At 44.4% G+C, this 15,375-nt stretch overlaps 1 protein-coding gene across 1 annotated transcript; it reads left to right on the plus strand.

Moving 5' to 3' along the window:
• Nucleotides 1-514: 514 nt before the first annotated feature.
• LOC306937081 (ectonucleotide pyrophosphatase/phosphodiesterase family member 7-like) lies at nucleotides 515-15,130 on the plus strand (the record flags this gene model as incomplete). Its single annotated transcript, XM_079520752.1, has 6 exons — nucleotides 515-737; nucleotides 4,941-5,086; nucleotides 7,792-8,003; nucleotides 9,037-9,199; nucleotides 10,482-10,733; nucleotides 14,816-15,130. The coding sequence occupies exons 1-6, from the start codon at nucleotides 644-646 to the stop codon at nucleotides 15,128-15,130; spliced, it is 1,182 nt and encodes a 393-aa protein (XP_079376878.1). The 5' UTR covers nucleotides 515-643.
• Nucleotides 15,131-15,375: the final 245 nt, after the last annotated feature.

The raw sequence follows: 15,375 nt of genomic DNA on the forward strand, positions 1-15,375 counted from the left end.
TTATATAAGTAATAATATTTCTAAAATAAGTATTAAGTCACATGATATTTGGATTATTGTTGTTGTAGTATTTGCATTCGTCAGCATGGTAACATTCTCCCCAGAATATAGTGCTTTTACTTTTCAAACAAAAATGTGAACATCATTTTTAATCAAGAAAGAAAGCACTATAGGCTACACATCCCTTTCACGACTTGAACCTCAGCATCCATATTCTGAGAGGAGTGGGGGTGTATCTAGAAGGTTTAAGTGGTTATGTGGTATAAATATAGTTGTAAAATAAGTGCCACCACAAATCATGCATCTAATCGACAAGCGTGCAGAAAATGGCAGCCAACAGATAAGATAAAGCTGATGCAACTTTGCTCGGACGTTCAGTCGTTCACTCAGAGCAGCTAATGTCATACAGGAGTTGGAAACACAGCCGTGTTGACAGAATACAACCATCTCAGAAGCTCACGCGGAGAGCCTGTACAGTCCCCCTATGCAGTGGACCGCCGCTCTCGGCCTCCTCCTCCTCCTGGCATCACGTCAGGCCCTGCCGGCGCCGCTGGCGGGCCCGACCGCCGCCAGACACAAGCTGCTGCTCATCTCCTTCGACGGTTTCCGCTGGGACTACGACCGCGACGTGGACACCCCCAACATGGACGCCATGGCCAGGGACGGGGTCAAGGCCCGGTACGTGACCCCGCCGTACCTGACCATCACCAGCCCCTCGCACTTCACCCTGCTGACAGGTAAAACGCTCTGGGCCTTTGTTCCTAGTTCCTACTCTCGCGTGGCCAGACTGTTGCCTCTCGCAATTTTAAAATGCTGTTGTCATACAGTCTGGAGCACGGAAGATCTGATCATGAGTATAAGCGATAAAGCGGAAGTGAAGCCTCCTCCCCACTTCCGTTTCGTCTTTGCAGTGGTGCAATTTATCCCATTATAAATCGAAATCATCTAAGCATATAGCTGGCTGCTTAGCAGAAATGGAAATAAAATAAAAATAAAATGTAAACATATTTAAAGATATTTTTTAGTGAACTGAAATGGCAGCTTCCTTGCTCAGATTTCGGGAGGTGTAGTTCCAGACTATAGCATTCAGAGATTGTCAAATAGTTGTCTGGCTCTGCGAGACTGCTTCGTTCAGAAGATCAAGACAAAGGAATGTTTCACTTTCAAACATGTTTGGGGTCATTTTAACGTCTACTCACAGACAGATTTTAAGTTGCTTGATTCAGTATTTAGATATTTGATATGAATTGTATTAGATCGCCCCCTTCCTAGAACACCCCTCCTTGGTACTTTTGACTGATTGTCCTTCTAATGTGTGCAGGGGGGCTTGTTTTATTTTTTCTTAATATAATTTTGGGGGGAAGTTTATAAAAAAAAGTACTATTAACCACTTTAGTTACTAAACTTTGCATATTTAGATTATTATTACAAAATATACAGTTGAGCACTGTTTCATACTTCGCAAGTCGACAATAGCAGCTCTACAAGTTCATAACGTGTCGCATCGCAGTGCATTGGGTGAGCTTGTAGATCAGCTATTATCTAAGTTTGATTGGCCGAGCGACGTTGGGTGGTCTAGATAGACCAGGGGTGTCAAACTGGTGGCAGAAGGGGAGGAGGGACGATAAGTTGTAGGCCATTCATGGCAATTTGGCAGCTCCACAGAGTGCATTTCTTGTTATTTGTCTCCACCAGGCCGAAGGCATGGGGAGAGAGTATGTTTTGCACTCCGTCCGTGTGTGTGTGTGTGTGTGTGTGTCCGTCCTTCCTTCCTTCCTTCCTTCCGTCCTTCCGTCCGTCCGTTATCAGCTAATCTCCGGTACCGTTGGCCCGATCCATGCCAAACTTTTCCCACACACTCCATGGATGCCAACGATGAACCTCTGCCACAAATATTCCTCAACGGCCTGTTATAGCGCCACCATGAGGCCGATTTAGGCAAAACACATTTCTGTAGATTACTCGTACACATTTTATCCATACATCACAGAATTCGGTATACACTATCTCCATAGTCATGTGATCAACACAGATTTGCACAATTTCCCATCTTCCATCCTGATTGGCTAATATTGGCTTCCAAAGCTTACATGATTGGTCCGTTTCGAACAAAATGCCACAAATCACAAACACAGTGTGAAATTTCCGTGAAATTATACACGCACATTTCCACTAGGCCGAGGACGACATGCCACTCATTCTTTTCCAAATCAGCCTCATGGTGGCGCTATAACAGGCCAATTCCTGTTTTTAGCTATAACTTCATCAATCTGTATACAACTTATGTATGCGCACTCCCTAGAGGCCATGGAAAAACATTGTCCCTGCATCCCTCCACATCTGCCGGTTATAGCGCCACCATGAGGCCGATTTCTGCTAAACACATTGCTTATGTTAGTCTCACAGATTTCATCCAAATCTCACGCAAATCGGTACACATGATCTCTGTAGTCATGTGATCAAGACGAGTCTGTTGGATTTATCATTCTACACGGATTGGCTAACATTGCCTTCTAAAGTTTTCAGGAGTGGCCCGTTTCGTTCAAAATGCTGCACATGTCCTGCTCATCCACAATTCTATCCTCAGAGATGCTATGAGTGATCTGGCTCTGCATTTCCTCAACAAAATGAAGAAAATTGTTGCAAAAAACAAACAAACAAAAAAACATGTTTATATTTATAGCTGTGCCCGGCAGCCGGCGAAAACTAGAGTTCTCAACAGGCCTGAAACTTAAGGCCCGACCCTACCTGGGCCCTCATCAAACCCTGTACACTCAAGACACTGCCCCCGCTGCCACCCTTAGATCTCCATATATATGGAGCTGACCTGTTCTGACATTCCATATGTTGATCTGACCTCATCAAACCCTGTACACTCAAGACACGCTCCATAGTCCATAAATGGCCAGTACAGAATTCATTCCATATGTTGATCTGAACCCCCATGCCAAAGCGCCAGCGCTTACCCAGCAGTCTACCGTCACCTCAGGGCATCGTACTGGTGTTAGCTCCTGTAGCTATCAAATGTTACCATGACCAGTCTGCTGTGTTGACTCTGCTGGTCATCTTAAATGTGGAACTTCTCTTGCATGCATTTCAGTGTTTTAAAACAATTTCCAAACTTAGCTAGCAAGTCATTCTGCAGTCAGGGCTCAGCTGCTCTGAGAGCAGAATTCAAAAGCTGCCCTCAGACACATTTGATCCCTTTGACATGTGTACTCGTCCTGATTAATTAATTTTGCACCATGCATGGGGTGCCCATGAGAAGGCTCGTCTTGAGGCGTTTGATATCGCTATAACATTGCCTCACTGCATGTGTTTCATTCTTTGAACCACTCCGGTTGCTGTACACCGTTGCTATAGGGCCCCGCCCGTACCGTTTGTGTTGACCCAACCACATTAGCTTCTGTTTTAGTCGCGGCCTTTGCACGCTTTTTTCTCGGAAACTAATGTGCTGTCCATGGTGTTGAACAGATCGGTGATGTTCGGAGGTCTTTTCTGATTATCCGGTGAGTACGATGGGAACATTGGCGCTTTCTAGAGCAAGGATGGACCTAATTTTAGCTCGGTAGCATTGATGCTATGCTTTAGCATTCAAGATGGAAGCCAAAAGTGGACGCGCATCATAGTGGAATGGCCAGAAATCACCGGCACTCCGTGCAGTAACGAGTATCACCCTCCTTCACGCCGGCTTCCCTCCCCCGAAAATGGGCCGATTGGGTTCGTATGTAGACGCTCGACAAAGGCAGATGCATGCGGTGGATTAAAACTCTGCGGTGCGGCCATTTACCACTGTGCCACCGGAGCACTTTTTGTGTGTTATTTGATTTCCTATCGACGCAATGAGAAAACATTCTCTGTGTCTTCTCTGGAACACAAAAAAATGGAATTAGCAGTAATTGAATGTACCCATATGCCCACCAGCTTTCATAGCCGAGTAAGATGAGTCTGTTCGGATGGCTGAGAGAGAAGACTTAATTTTATCATTTTTAGACTCTGTAATCATCAGTGTCGTTGTTCAAAAGAACTTTAACCGGCTTGAAATTAAATTCCTCTAATCTCAATAGCTGCTCTTAAAGCCTTGTCTAACAGGCATTGATAGATTTTCTTAAGCACTCGCAGATTAACAGTGACGCCTTTTCTCATTCCTGACTTTTACTTGTAACAGAGTATTTCTACATTGCAGTAGAGGGTATATGTGCATAAAGTGAATGGCAAATCGAGTGGCAAAGTGAGTGGCAAAGTGAGTTTAACGTTGTTTAATGCAATCAGATAGGACTTTTCTGTTGCCACTCAGTAGGCGTTCCTACAAAACTTCCGGGTATGATGATGATGTCACGCGCAGACCCTCTATTGATACATTTACTTAAAACATTTTAATACTTTTTCCACCACTAGCTGCGTAAACTGGTTTGTGTGTGTGTGGTTGCAGGCCGCTACACAAAGAACCTGGTTGTGTGTGTGTGTGTGTGTGTGTGTGTGTGTGTGTGTGTGTGTGTGTGTGTGTGTGTGTGTGTGTGTGTGTGTGTGTGTGTGTGTGTGTGTGTGTGTGTGTGTGTGTGTGTGTGTGCGTGCGTGCGTGCGTGCGTGCGTGCGTGCGTGCGTGCGTGCGTGCGTGCGTGCGTGCGTGCGTGCGTGCGTGCGTGCGTGCGTGCGTGCGTGCGTGCGTGCGTGCGTGCGTGCGTGCGTGCGTGGTTGCAGGCCGCTACATATAGATAAACTGGTTTGTTAGACCCTCCGGAAAATCTCGGGCTAAAATCCTTGATTTAAAACAAATGACCCCCTGCATACATAACCTGCGCCATTTGGCTGATTATTATGCGATCGTATAATGGCTTTGTTCTGGAGGGTCTAATGTGTGTGTGTGTGTGCGTGTGCATGTGCATGTGCGTGTGCGCGTGCGCGTGTGTGTGTATGTGTGTGTGTGTGTGTGTTTGCAGGCCGCTACATAGAGAACCATGGTGTCATCCACAACATGTGGTTCAACAGCAGCACGGGTCAGAAGAAGCCCTACTACCAGACCCAGTTTGTCAACGAGTGGTGGGACACCGGCAGCCTGCCCATCTGGATCACTGCTCAGAGGCAGGTCGGTACGCACGCACGCACGCACGCACGCACGCACGCACGCACGCACGCACGCACGCACATGGTCCCAGCTTTGATTTGGACACAATGTGTCGCCGTGTGACACAATGTGAGCTTGTAGATCTGCTATTTTCTATAATGTTTAGGCCTACATTTGAAAACTTGGAATGGGACATTCTGCATTATGAGTATATGCTACTTTTACTTTGGGTAATTTAAGTACATTTTGATGCCAATGCACATTTTGAATTCTGAACTTTAAAAAATTGTTTTTGTGGCTTTTGCCTTTATTTTATGGAGGGACAGACAGTAGGCTGACAGGAAATGGGGAGAGAGATGGGGGGGAAGACATGCAGTAAAGGCCGTCGGGATCGGGAGTCGAACCCGCGGCACACTGCCAGACTGGATTACCAGCCAAGGTGCCTGGACCACTGAGCCATGGCCCAGGCCTAATTCTGAACTTTTACTCGTACATTCGTACATTGCACATTTACTTAAGTAAAACGTGAGGTTTTTTTTCCACCACTGTCAGAAAGTCTGGCACTAAGATGCAGTGCCAGAGGGCTTTGCAGTCAAAGTGCACAGCATACATTTGCAAGTGAAGTGACCGTGGGCTGGCAGCGTTATAGCCACGAGTTCAGCTGTGGTCAAAGAGAATAAATATATGAACCTCCCAGCCACGGGTTATTATGAGAGCGATACTGCAGTATGGAAATTAACATCTGTGGACGTTATTGCATTAGCTGCATGCAAATTTACATAATTAGGGAGTGCACTGTGTGTGTGTGTGTGTGTGTGTGTGTGTGTGTGTGTGTGTGTGTGTGTGTGTGTGTGTGTGCGTGCGTGTGCGCGTGCGTGTGTGTGCGTGTGCGCGTGCGTGCGTGCTACAGGGTTCTCCCCAAACAATGCATCACCTTGTTAATTTTCTACACCACCTTGTAAAAATTTGCGACGCTGAATTAATCACATCAATCACTATCACCTGATATGGTAAATGGCATCTCTTTGTCACAAAAAGCAAGTGTGCGTGTGCGCGCATGCTTGTCCATGTGCATGCGTGTGTGTGTGTGCATGTGTATTACTGTACTTGTGAGGGCCACATTTCCGGACAAATACAGTAGAATGTGATGAATAGGCATTGTTAGGAGCATTTTTCATGAGGTGTTTAATGGTTAGCCTGCGTGCGTGCGTGCGTGCGTGCGTGCGCGCGTGCGACCGTGCGTATGTGGGTCTGTACGCCTGCGCATGTTACTGGTTGCGACAGCACGTCGCACTTACTATAGAAACATGCAGGAATCATGTAACGCTTGCATCCGTCACATCCAAATGTGCAGGAAGCATGTAATGCTTGCATCCGTCACATGACGTTCATGTAATGCTGCTGCTGCACACACACAACACACGGGCGACACGTGTTTTGCCACTACACACACACACACACACACACACACAGTTTCGAGCAGCATTGGGCCAAACACATGAACGAACACAAAATATGGCGTTAAAACCGCGGAATGTTTCTCACTGGGCGCGTTTCACAAGTATTGAATAGCAGCAGCCTGCAGCACTCCACTCTACAGCTCCGTCATTCAGACAACAACAAAGCCCAAACGAATCAATGAATGAAGAAGCCACTTATATCACTTTTGCTCTGTGGATGGGACATTTACATTTAAAAGCCATCGGATGGACGCATGGATGACAGCATGGTTGTGTGCAATATCGGAGGGAAAGGTTCCATAATCCATATGACCAACGTTAGCTTCCATGCTAGCTGCTTCAGTTTAACATGTCTCGCAGAGGACACCGGAGGCTCGCTGTGATTTCACCACAGCACGAAGCTGTCAAGCGTGGAAGTCCGTGGTCAGACAATGGTCTGCCCCAACCCCATGTGAAATGCACTCCCCATAGTTAATTCCACAGTTTTTGATTTTATTCTTACTGTTTTCCCTCCTAATAAAGTGGTTTTATTTGTTTTCTCATGCCCCCCATGTAAAGCACATTTGAGTATTCATATAGACACTGAAGACACTTCATATACAGGTAGGCACTTGCTGCACTTGGATATAAGTAGCCTTTGATTTACATAATGAAGTGACATTATTCTGGTAGAGTGTCGCTACTCGCCTTTAGCTACTTGCTACTCGCGTCTTTTACTGGTATTTAAGGATCTCATGTCACCTCTTGTTACGGGCCCATCCCCACAGTGGTGTAAAGTAACTAATAAATCAACCAAGTATTTTACTTACCGTACAGTATGTACAATTTTGAGGTATTTGTACTTTGTACTTGAGTATTTCCAATTGCCAGCACTTGTACTTCTACTCCACTACATCTCAGAGGCAGATATTGTACTTTTACAATATTCCTTACAAAACATACAGTAACCACTTCAGCCCTATATACATTTCGCCATTTGAAAATAGCCAATTTACAAGCTCACAATGTGCCCGGGATGCAACACATTGTGAGCTTGTATAGATCTGCAATTTTCAAAATATTTTTATACATTTGAAGACTTGAAATGAGACATTCTGCATAATGAGCACTTTTACATTTGGTACCTACTTTAAGTACATTATGATGCCGATACTTATGTACTTTTACTCAAGCACAGTTTGAATTCCGGACTTTTTCTTGTAACGGAATATCACTAGATTGTAGTATTGATACTTTTAAAATGAGTACTTGTTTCCACCTTGCCAGGGCCTGAAGGCCGGCTCCCTCCACTTCCCTGGCACTAGCTCCCGTTACCGTGGCGACGTGGTCATGGTAAGAGACGTGGAGCCGCCGCTGTACGACTACAAGAACGAGACGCTGTGGCGTGCCAACGCCGACAAGGTGATGGGCTGGTTCAAAGACCTGGAGCTGGACTTTGTGTCCATGTACTTCGGAGAACCCGACAGCACGGGCCACAGGTACTACGGATCGATCGACCGACTATACCTGAGAAATTTGTACAGCGGCTACTTATTTTGGCGAAGATATTTGGTGTATAATGGCAATTCTTTGTCACAAAAAGTAAGCATACGTGTGTGTCCAGGTGTGTGTGTGTGTGTGTGTGTGTGTGTGTGTGTGTGTGTGTGTGTGTGTGTGTGTTATTTGTGTTAATAAATTAGTGGTTCCCAAACTGTTTAGCCTGTGAATCAAAATAGAAATGAATATGATGTCTCTCCAGGACCCAAACTAGTGAACATAGCAGATCTACAATCTGTGGCGGCGGTGGCTCAGGGGTAGAGTGGCTGGATGGTAACCACAAGGTTGCCAGGTCGAACCGGGGCTCCCCCAGAGTTAGTGTCGAAGTGTCCTTGAGCAAGACACTGAACCCCTAATTGCTTCTGATGTGCTGGTTGGTGCCTTGCATGGTTTCCGCTGCCATTGGTGTATGAATGTGTGTGTGAATGGGTGAATGTAAAAGGTGCTATTTAATGCACCATTGACAAGCTCACAACACAGCACAAAGTGATGTGTTGTTAGATTGTTTTCAAATTTTCTGAATTTCTTTGATTTTTCTTTAATTTCATCATGAAGTTACTGAAAATAAATCATTGAATTAAGGGACCCACGAAAATGTGTCCACGAGCCACAAATGGGTCCTGAGTCTCCTGACCCACTGGTTTGGGACAGGATACTCAGGAAAGTGGCTGGGCACAGCGCGTCTCAAATCGGCTACCTTCGAATAAATTGTATAAAAAAGTGTTTAATTGGTGAATGTATGTTTTATAATAGTCTAGATCTACAAAATAACTTGCAACTAAGTTTTCAAATATTTGCAGTGGAGTAAAAACTACAATATTTGCCTCTGAGGTGTAGTGCAGTAGAACTATGTTGAAAAACATCAAAACCTGAAACTCAAGTAAAGTAGACAATACATAGGCTACTAATTGTACTAAGATTCAGTAACCTACTTGAGTGAATGTACTTATATTGCTACTTTCCTCCACGGAACAGGTACGGCCCGGACTCGCCCGAGCGTCGTGCCATGGTGCGCCAGGTGGACCGGGCGGTGGGCTACATCCGCGCCTCGGCCGGGCGCCACAACCTGACTGACCTCAACATCATCATCACGTCCGACCACGGCATGAGCAGCGTGTACCGCAACGGTGCCGTCCAGGTTACTATCTCACTCACTACCAAATGATCCCCGTTTTCACCACAGTAAACTCATTGAACGCCAAGGACTTAATTAACGTCTTTTTTCATGAAATCCCATGGCGCCAGGATCGTCTTTAATGTGTTTTTGAGCTTTGTATTAATTCATAATCGTCTCGCTCATATTTACCAAAAAACGGGGCTCCTGGTCGCTAGGCAACACTTAGCTCGCTGTGTTTTGCCCTCCCAAAGATGGCGGCTCGCACACAATGCCGGGGCCACTGACCTATATAGCCCTGTTTCTCTGAATTACAGCTCAGATTGAGCTGGATTGAACAATGCGCCGTTGCTAGCGGCTCAATACTAAATTAAAATAATAATGCTTCTGAAGACTCTTAAATAGACGATGATCACATTAGCTTTAGCCGATAACTATTTTTAGGCAACCGGAAATGGTCTTGTTTTTCAAGTGAAATAGAACGAGAGTCTATGGTGGCAGTAGCCGACAGCCCAATGCGTTTTTAAAGGAGAATGTCGGATTAACCATCTTTTTACCTTAATGATGTATCCAATAAGGAATAAGGAGTGGTAGCCTACAGGTGAAAAATTCCAAACAGAGCGCACTACAGCTCCTACCGCCATGTTCTGCTGTTGAAAGGTGCACTCACTAGGTGTGCTAAGACTGATGAAAACACCACGTGAAACAAAATCATTAATAATAATTTAAAAAGTCAAAGGAATTGCCAAAAGTAACAAAAGTAGCACGCTGACACGTTTTGAGCTTGTAGATTCAACATTTTCCGTTATTTCTTTTTAATCAAGTTTTGGAGTTTTTGACAATATTACAGTCAATTACACTGTCTTAAATACAACTTTGAGGTATTATTTTTTTAATTTACTTGAGTATGTCCAATTGTCTATACATTTACTCCACTACATCTCAGAGGCAAATATTGTACATTTAAAACTCCACTACAATCTGAAAACTAACATACACTACTTTGCAAATAATATACATTACAAAACATTCATTAACCACTTTAGCTCTATTTTAGGCTATTTGAAAATAGCGTTGTGAGCTTTTTAGATTTTAGATTAGCTTTTTAGATTTCCAAACATTTTAGTACTTTTTATTTATGGTACTTTTATTTTGATGCCAATGCTTTTGCACTTAACATTAAAATCTTCAACACAGACCTTTTACTTGTAACACAGTACTAGTGTTATATATATATATATTGGGGTGATGATGCTATACTTATTTTACTTAAAGTAACTATCCGAGTGTACCCCTTACTTACCAGGAGATCACCCTGTACAAGATCCCCGGCTTCTCGTTCCGCGACCTCTCATTCCACCTGTTGGACTTCGGGCCGTCCGGCATGCTGCTGCCACGGCCGGGCCGGCTGGAGAAGGTGTACAACGCCCTGAAGGGTGCCCACCCCCACCTGCATGTCTACCGCAAGGAGGAGATGCCCGCCAGGATGCACTTTGCCCGCCACGAACGCATCCTCCCCATCGTGCTGTGGGCCGACCCGGGATATGTCATCAACGGGGTGCGTATATATACGGTACAGAGAGAGAGAGAGAGAGAGAGAGAGAGAGAGAGAGAGAGAGAGAGAGAGAGAGAGACAGAGAGAGAGAGAGACAGAGACAGAGACAGAGAGAGACGGGATATGTCCTGGTGCGTACTGTATATGGCAGTGGTTTTCAACGTTCTTCATATCAAAGCCCATTCTTTATTCAGCATTTGAGCCACGGACCACCATGTGATGAGATTTTGCATCTCAGACCCAAAACTTTGAATATTTTGTTATCGTTTATAAAATAACCAAATGGAAAAATGAAACCAAATGGACCTGTACGGGTCCATTTGGTCCAGCTGGGGACCACCTGGAATCCCTTCAAGGACCACTGGTGGTCCCCGGCCACTAGGAGAGAGAGAGAGAGAGAGAGAGAGAGAGAGAGAGAGAGAGAGAGAGAGAGAGAGAGAGAGAGAGAGATTTTTACAATATATTGACAGATATCACACACAGTACTATTCAGTACAATCTGTGAAGGAGCAAAATTCTAATCCAGTGTGCAGTAACTAAGTACATTTACTCAAGTATTAAGGACAATTTTTAGGTAATTAATTAATAATCTGCTATTTTCAAAGGATTTATTTTTTACGAGTGGGTCATAAGACTTGGTCTTGTCTGTGGCAAATGTTCTGTTTTACACACCATTATAATATTATAATATTATTTTGATCATAAGACCCAATTACTGCATGTCAAGTCTCCAGGTTTTCAAGTATGTCCGTGGCAAAAAATAATTTTGATAAAAATGTCCACCACAACTCCACAAGCCAACATGGCAATAACCTCAGATGTTTACACATTTTAGCCTATGCCTTTGGAAACATGTGAAATATGACATCTCGCATGATGAGTACTTCAACTTTTGGTATACTTTAAAGGACCACTTCACCACTTTTCAACTTCTCTTCCTATAATTGGTCCTAACTAATGTTCATGATAAAACACCACCATTTTTTCCTACTCAGTCTGTGTCTCATAGGAAGGCTGTGGGCAGTTCAGAAACCCGTCCACCAGTGACATAATCGATGGTGAATCCAAGCTAATAGAAACGGCAGGCTTTCTTTTCCTGAAAAGTTGCAATGCAAAAGTTGAAGCCATCAATCTCACGATAATAAAAATCTAAATATATTTTAAAACAAATCTTGTTTAAAAAAAAAGTCTAATGCCTAATGATGATGTCACTGGTGGACGGGTGTCCGAACTGCCCAAAGCCCTCCTATGAGACACAGACTGAGTAGGAAAAAATGGTGGTGTTTTATCATGAACATTAGTGAGGACCAATTATATGAAGAGATGTTGAAAAGTGGTGAAGTGGTCCTTTAAGTAGGCTATATTTTGACACTCTTGTAGCCTACTTTTGCCCACGTACATTATGAACGCCAGACTTTTACTTGTAACAGAATATTTGCTAAATTGCGGTACTTTTACTCAAACTCAAAATTCATCCATCGCTGCATCTAATCTTAGTATATAGGCTACATTAATGGAGTACATTTGCGTGTCACTGGGATGATCTAGCTTTACCGGGCTGCCAGGGGGTGGCTGATGACACACGGAGCACTTGGATGCTTCGAGAACAGATCTGATGTGTGTAAAAAAAAAAAAACATTAAAAACATTAAAAATTAACATCCACATTTGGTTCCACTCGTACGGTCGTTCCGCTCGGCAGTATACAGTTCGTTTTGGCAGCTAAAAGTGCAATGTAGCAAACGCAATATCCAGAGCAATCAAATGGTGACTTCATTTTTGGAAGAGCAAATTACCAAAATGAGAATGAGCGCGTCCTCGGAACGTGACATAGTGTGCGGAACGATCAGTCTTGTGCAGCCACTGATGAAATGGGTTATCAAGAGAAGTCAATCTGGGGCTAAATGCGTGCCGTGATCATCATAAGCTTTTTATTATTATCCGCTCGTGTCATCTCGACTTCGTTAAAGCACTTAGTTTGAAACTTCTCTCGTTTCAGCCGAACACAGCCGACAGTCACAACTTCAAGTGGGTTACAGCGTGGTTCCCAGGCCTTTTGGTCAGGGTGCTCAGGTGCGCAGATAGGGGGGGACGGACGGGGGGGGGGGATCGACCCCCTCAGTGGCTGCATGTTTTTTGCTGTGTTGGCAGTGTTTTGCCGTGAAATCCGCTAAAAAACGCGGAAAATCTGCGTAATTATGCGCAAAAGTGGGGGGGATATCCCCCCTCCTCATGAAATTTTGCGCGCATGCTTTACGCGCGCAGATAGCCCCCAATTATGTCCCCCCAGTTATAAAATGCTATCTGTGCCCCTGAGGGTGCCTTCTGCTTTCTACTTCTATGAAAAAACAAAAAAAGGTGTTGACCTCTAGATCTGAGACCGCCCCCCCTCCCCCCCCCCCCCCCCCACACACACACACACACGTGACACGCATGCATATAATTTTCTGATGACGAAAACTGAATAGCATGCAGTGTCACAATGTGTACAACATTGTCAGCTTTTTTATGTTTTGAAAACTTGACAGACAAGCCCCCCCCCCCCCCCCCCCCCCCCTCCCCGTGGGAGTGTGGTGGCCCGGAACAACATGGATGGGAAATACTGCCTTACGAGAACATCTATTCGTCACTGCTTTGCATGCTGTTATCAATTAATGAGCGCAGTAAAACGGGATGATATAATGTTCCGTGTTCGAAGGTAGTGCATGCTCTAAAGTCTAAAGTGATTAACATAGTTTTATCGGTTTCAATAAACACATGGGGGCCAGACAATAGTTGGAGACGTATTTTTTTACAAGATCTCATTTAGCTGCTGTTAAATGTCTTCCTTCCACTGGTTTGATGACAGTCGTTTGAACATGACATGGCAACACAATAGGGATACAGAACAGCCTTTAAAGGGATAGTTCACAATTTTTTAACTTAAGTTGTATGAAATACTCGCCATTAATATAGTGGTTGCAACTGTAATTACTTGATTGCCTGAGTGCCGTGGTGGGAGTTCTGCTCTGGTTTTGGTGAATATTAAGTAGTTCTGGTCATTTTATGGGGGTCACTGGGGCCACGCATTAAGAGTAAATTAATCCACAAAACTAACGTCATTTGTATTGTTGACCCATTTCTAAAATATTAGCACAACTTTCGTTCAACTGTGACTCACCCCTCCATTACATGGAAAGAAATGTGGGCGTAGTGATATGGACACAAAAACATAGTTCCGTGTGATAGAGGGGTAAAAAAATCAACAAAGTTCCACTAATATTTTAGAAATAGGTCAACAATACAAATGACGTTAGTTTTGTGGGTTAATTTATTTTGAATGCGTGGCCCCCAGTGCCCCCCACAAAATGACCGGAACTACTTAATTTTTCACCAAAACCAGAGCAGAACTCCCACCACGGGACTCGGGCAATCAATCAATAGTTGCAACCACTATATTGGCAAGTATTTCATACAATTTAAGTTAAAAAAATCTTAACTATCCCTTTAATCTGGGCAGAATTAACCTTTCTCCTTATTTCAACTTTATTTATTTATTTAGGTTGTGTTATGTTGTGTGTACTACTACTTGATCATCACACGAAAGTGTTGCACAAACGCAGTGAAAAGTAGCATTATCTTCAACCTCACAACGTGAGGCAAGAGCTATAATGATTAAAAACATCCCTTCAGCTGGACAATGTCTCCCTCTGCTGGCAGAGTGGGGGAACCGCAGGCAAACCTGTCTGTTTATCAGGTTGGGCGCCAATGGGTTTTAAATTATTCTTGAATTCCAGTACTATATTAGAACTGGTGGAAAGTAACTAAGTATATTCACATTTGTGTGTGTGTGTGTGTGTGTGTGTGTGTGTGTGTGTGTGTGTGTGTGTGTGTGTGTGTGTGTGTGTGTGTGTGTGTGTGTGTGTGTGTGTGTGTGTGTGTGTGTGTGTGTGTGTGTGTGTGTGTGTGTGTATAGACAGACAGACTGCAGATAATAAAAATCATAATGTTTTGCCAATTATATGGGGGCCCATGCACTTGCAATAGCATCACGTTGGACAACGGGATCAAACGGACTCTGCCTTCTTCTTCCCCGTGCCTGTGCAGTATTTTTCAGTGCAGGTCCACAAGGGGGAGCACGGCTTCGACAACGCAGAGATGGACATGAAGCCGTTCTTCCGGGCTGTGGGGCCGGCCTTCCACCGGGGCCTGGAGGTGGCGCCGTTCGAGACGGTCAACGTCTACGCCCTGATGTGTCACATCCTGGGCATCCGGCCCGAGGCCAATGACGGCCACCTGGACGCCACCAGACACATGCTGGCCTCCTCGCCCACCACGCCTACCCCCGGTGAGATTATTGTACATCAGCAGCAGTGCCTGTACCCACACTGTCGCGGCAAGAGGCGGCAAGAAAACGCCTAGAGCAGGCGTCTCTTCCTGGTTTTTAAACAGCTGGTGGATGGAAATGACACTCGCACACGTCTTCAAGTTTAAAGTTCTTACTTTACTGGAGAGCTTCCAATTTTCAATACTTCTACTACACATCCCGGATCCAAATATTGTACTTTAGTACACTACAATTATTTGATAACTAGTTACTAGTTACTTTGTAGATTTTGATTATTCGAACAAAACATACATTAGCCACTTCAGCCATATATTTTTGG

This window comes from Electrona antarctica (genome assembly GCF_951216825.1).
Source record: "Electrona antarctica genome assembly, chromosome: 14".
Classification (NCBI taxonomy): domain Eukaryota; kingdom Metazoa; phylum Chordata; class Actinopteri; order Myctophiformes; family Myctophidae; genus Electrona; species Electrona antarctica.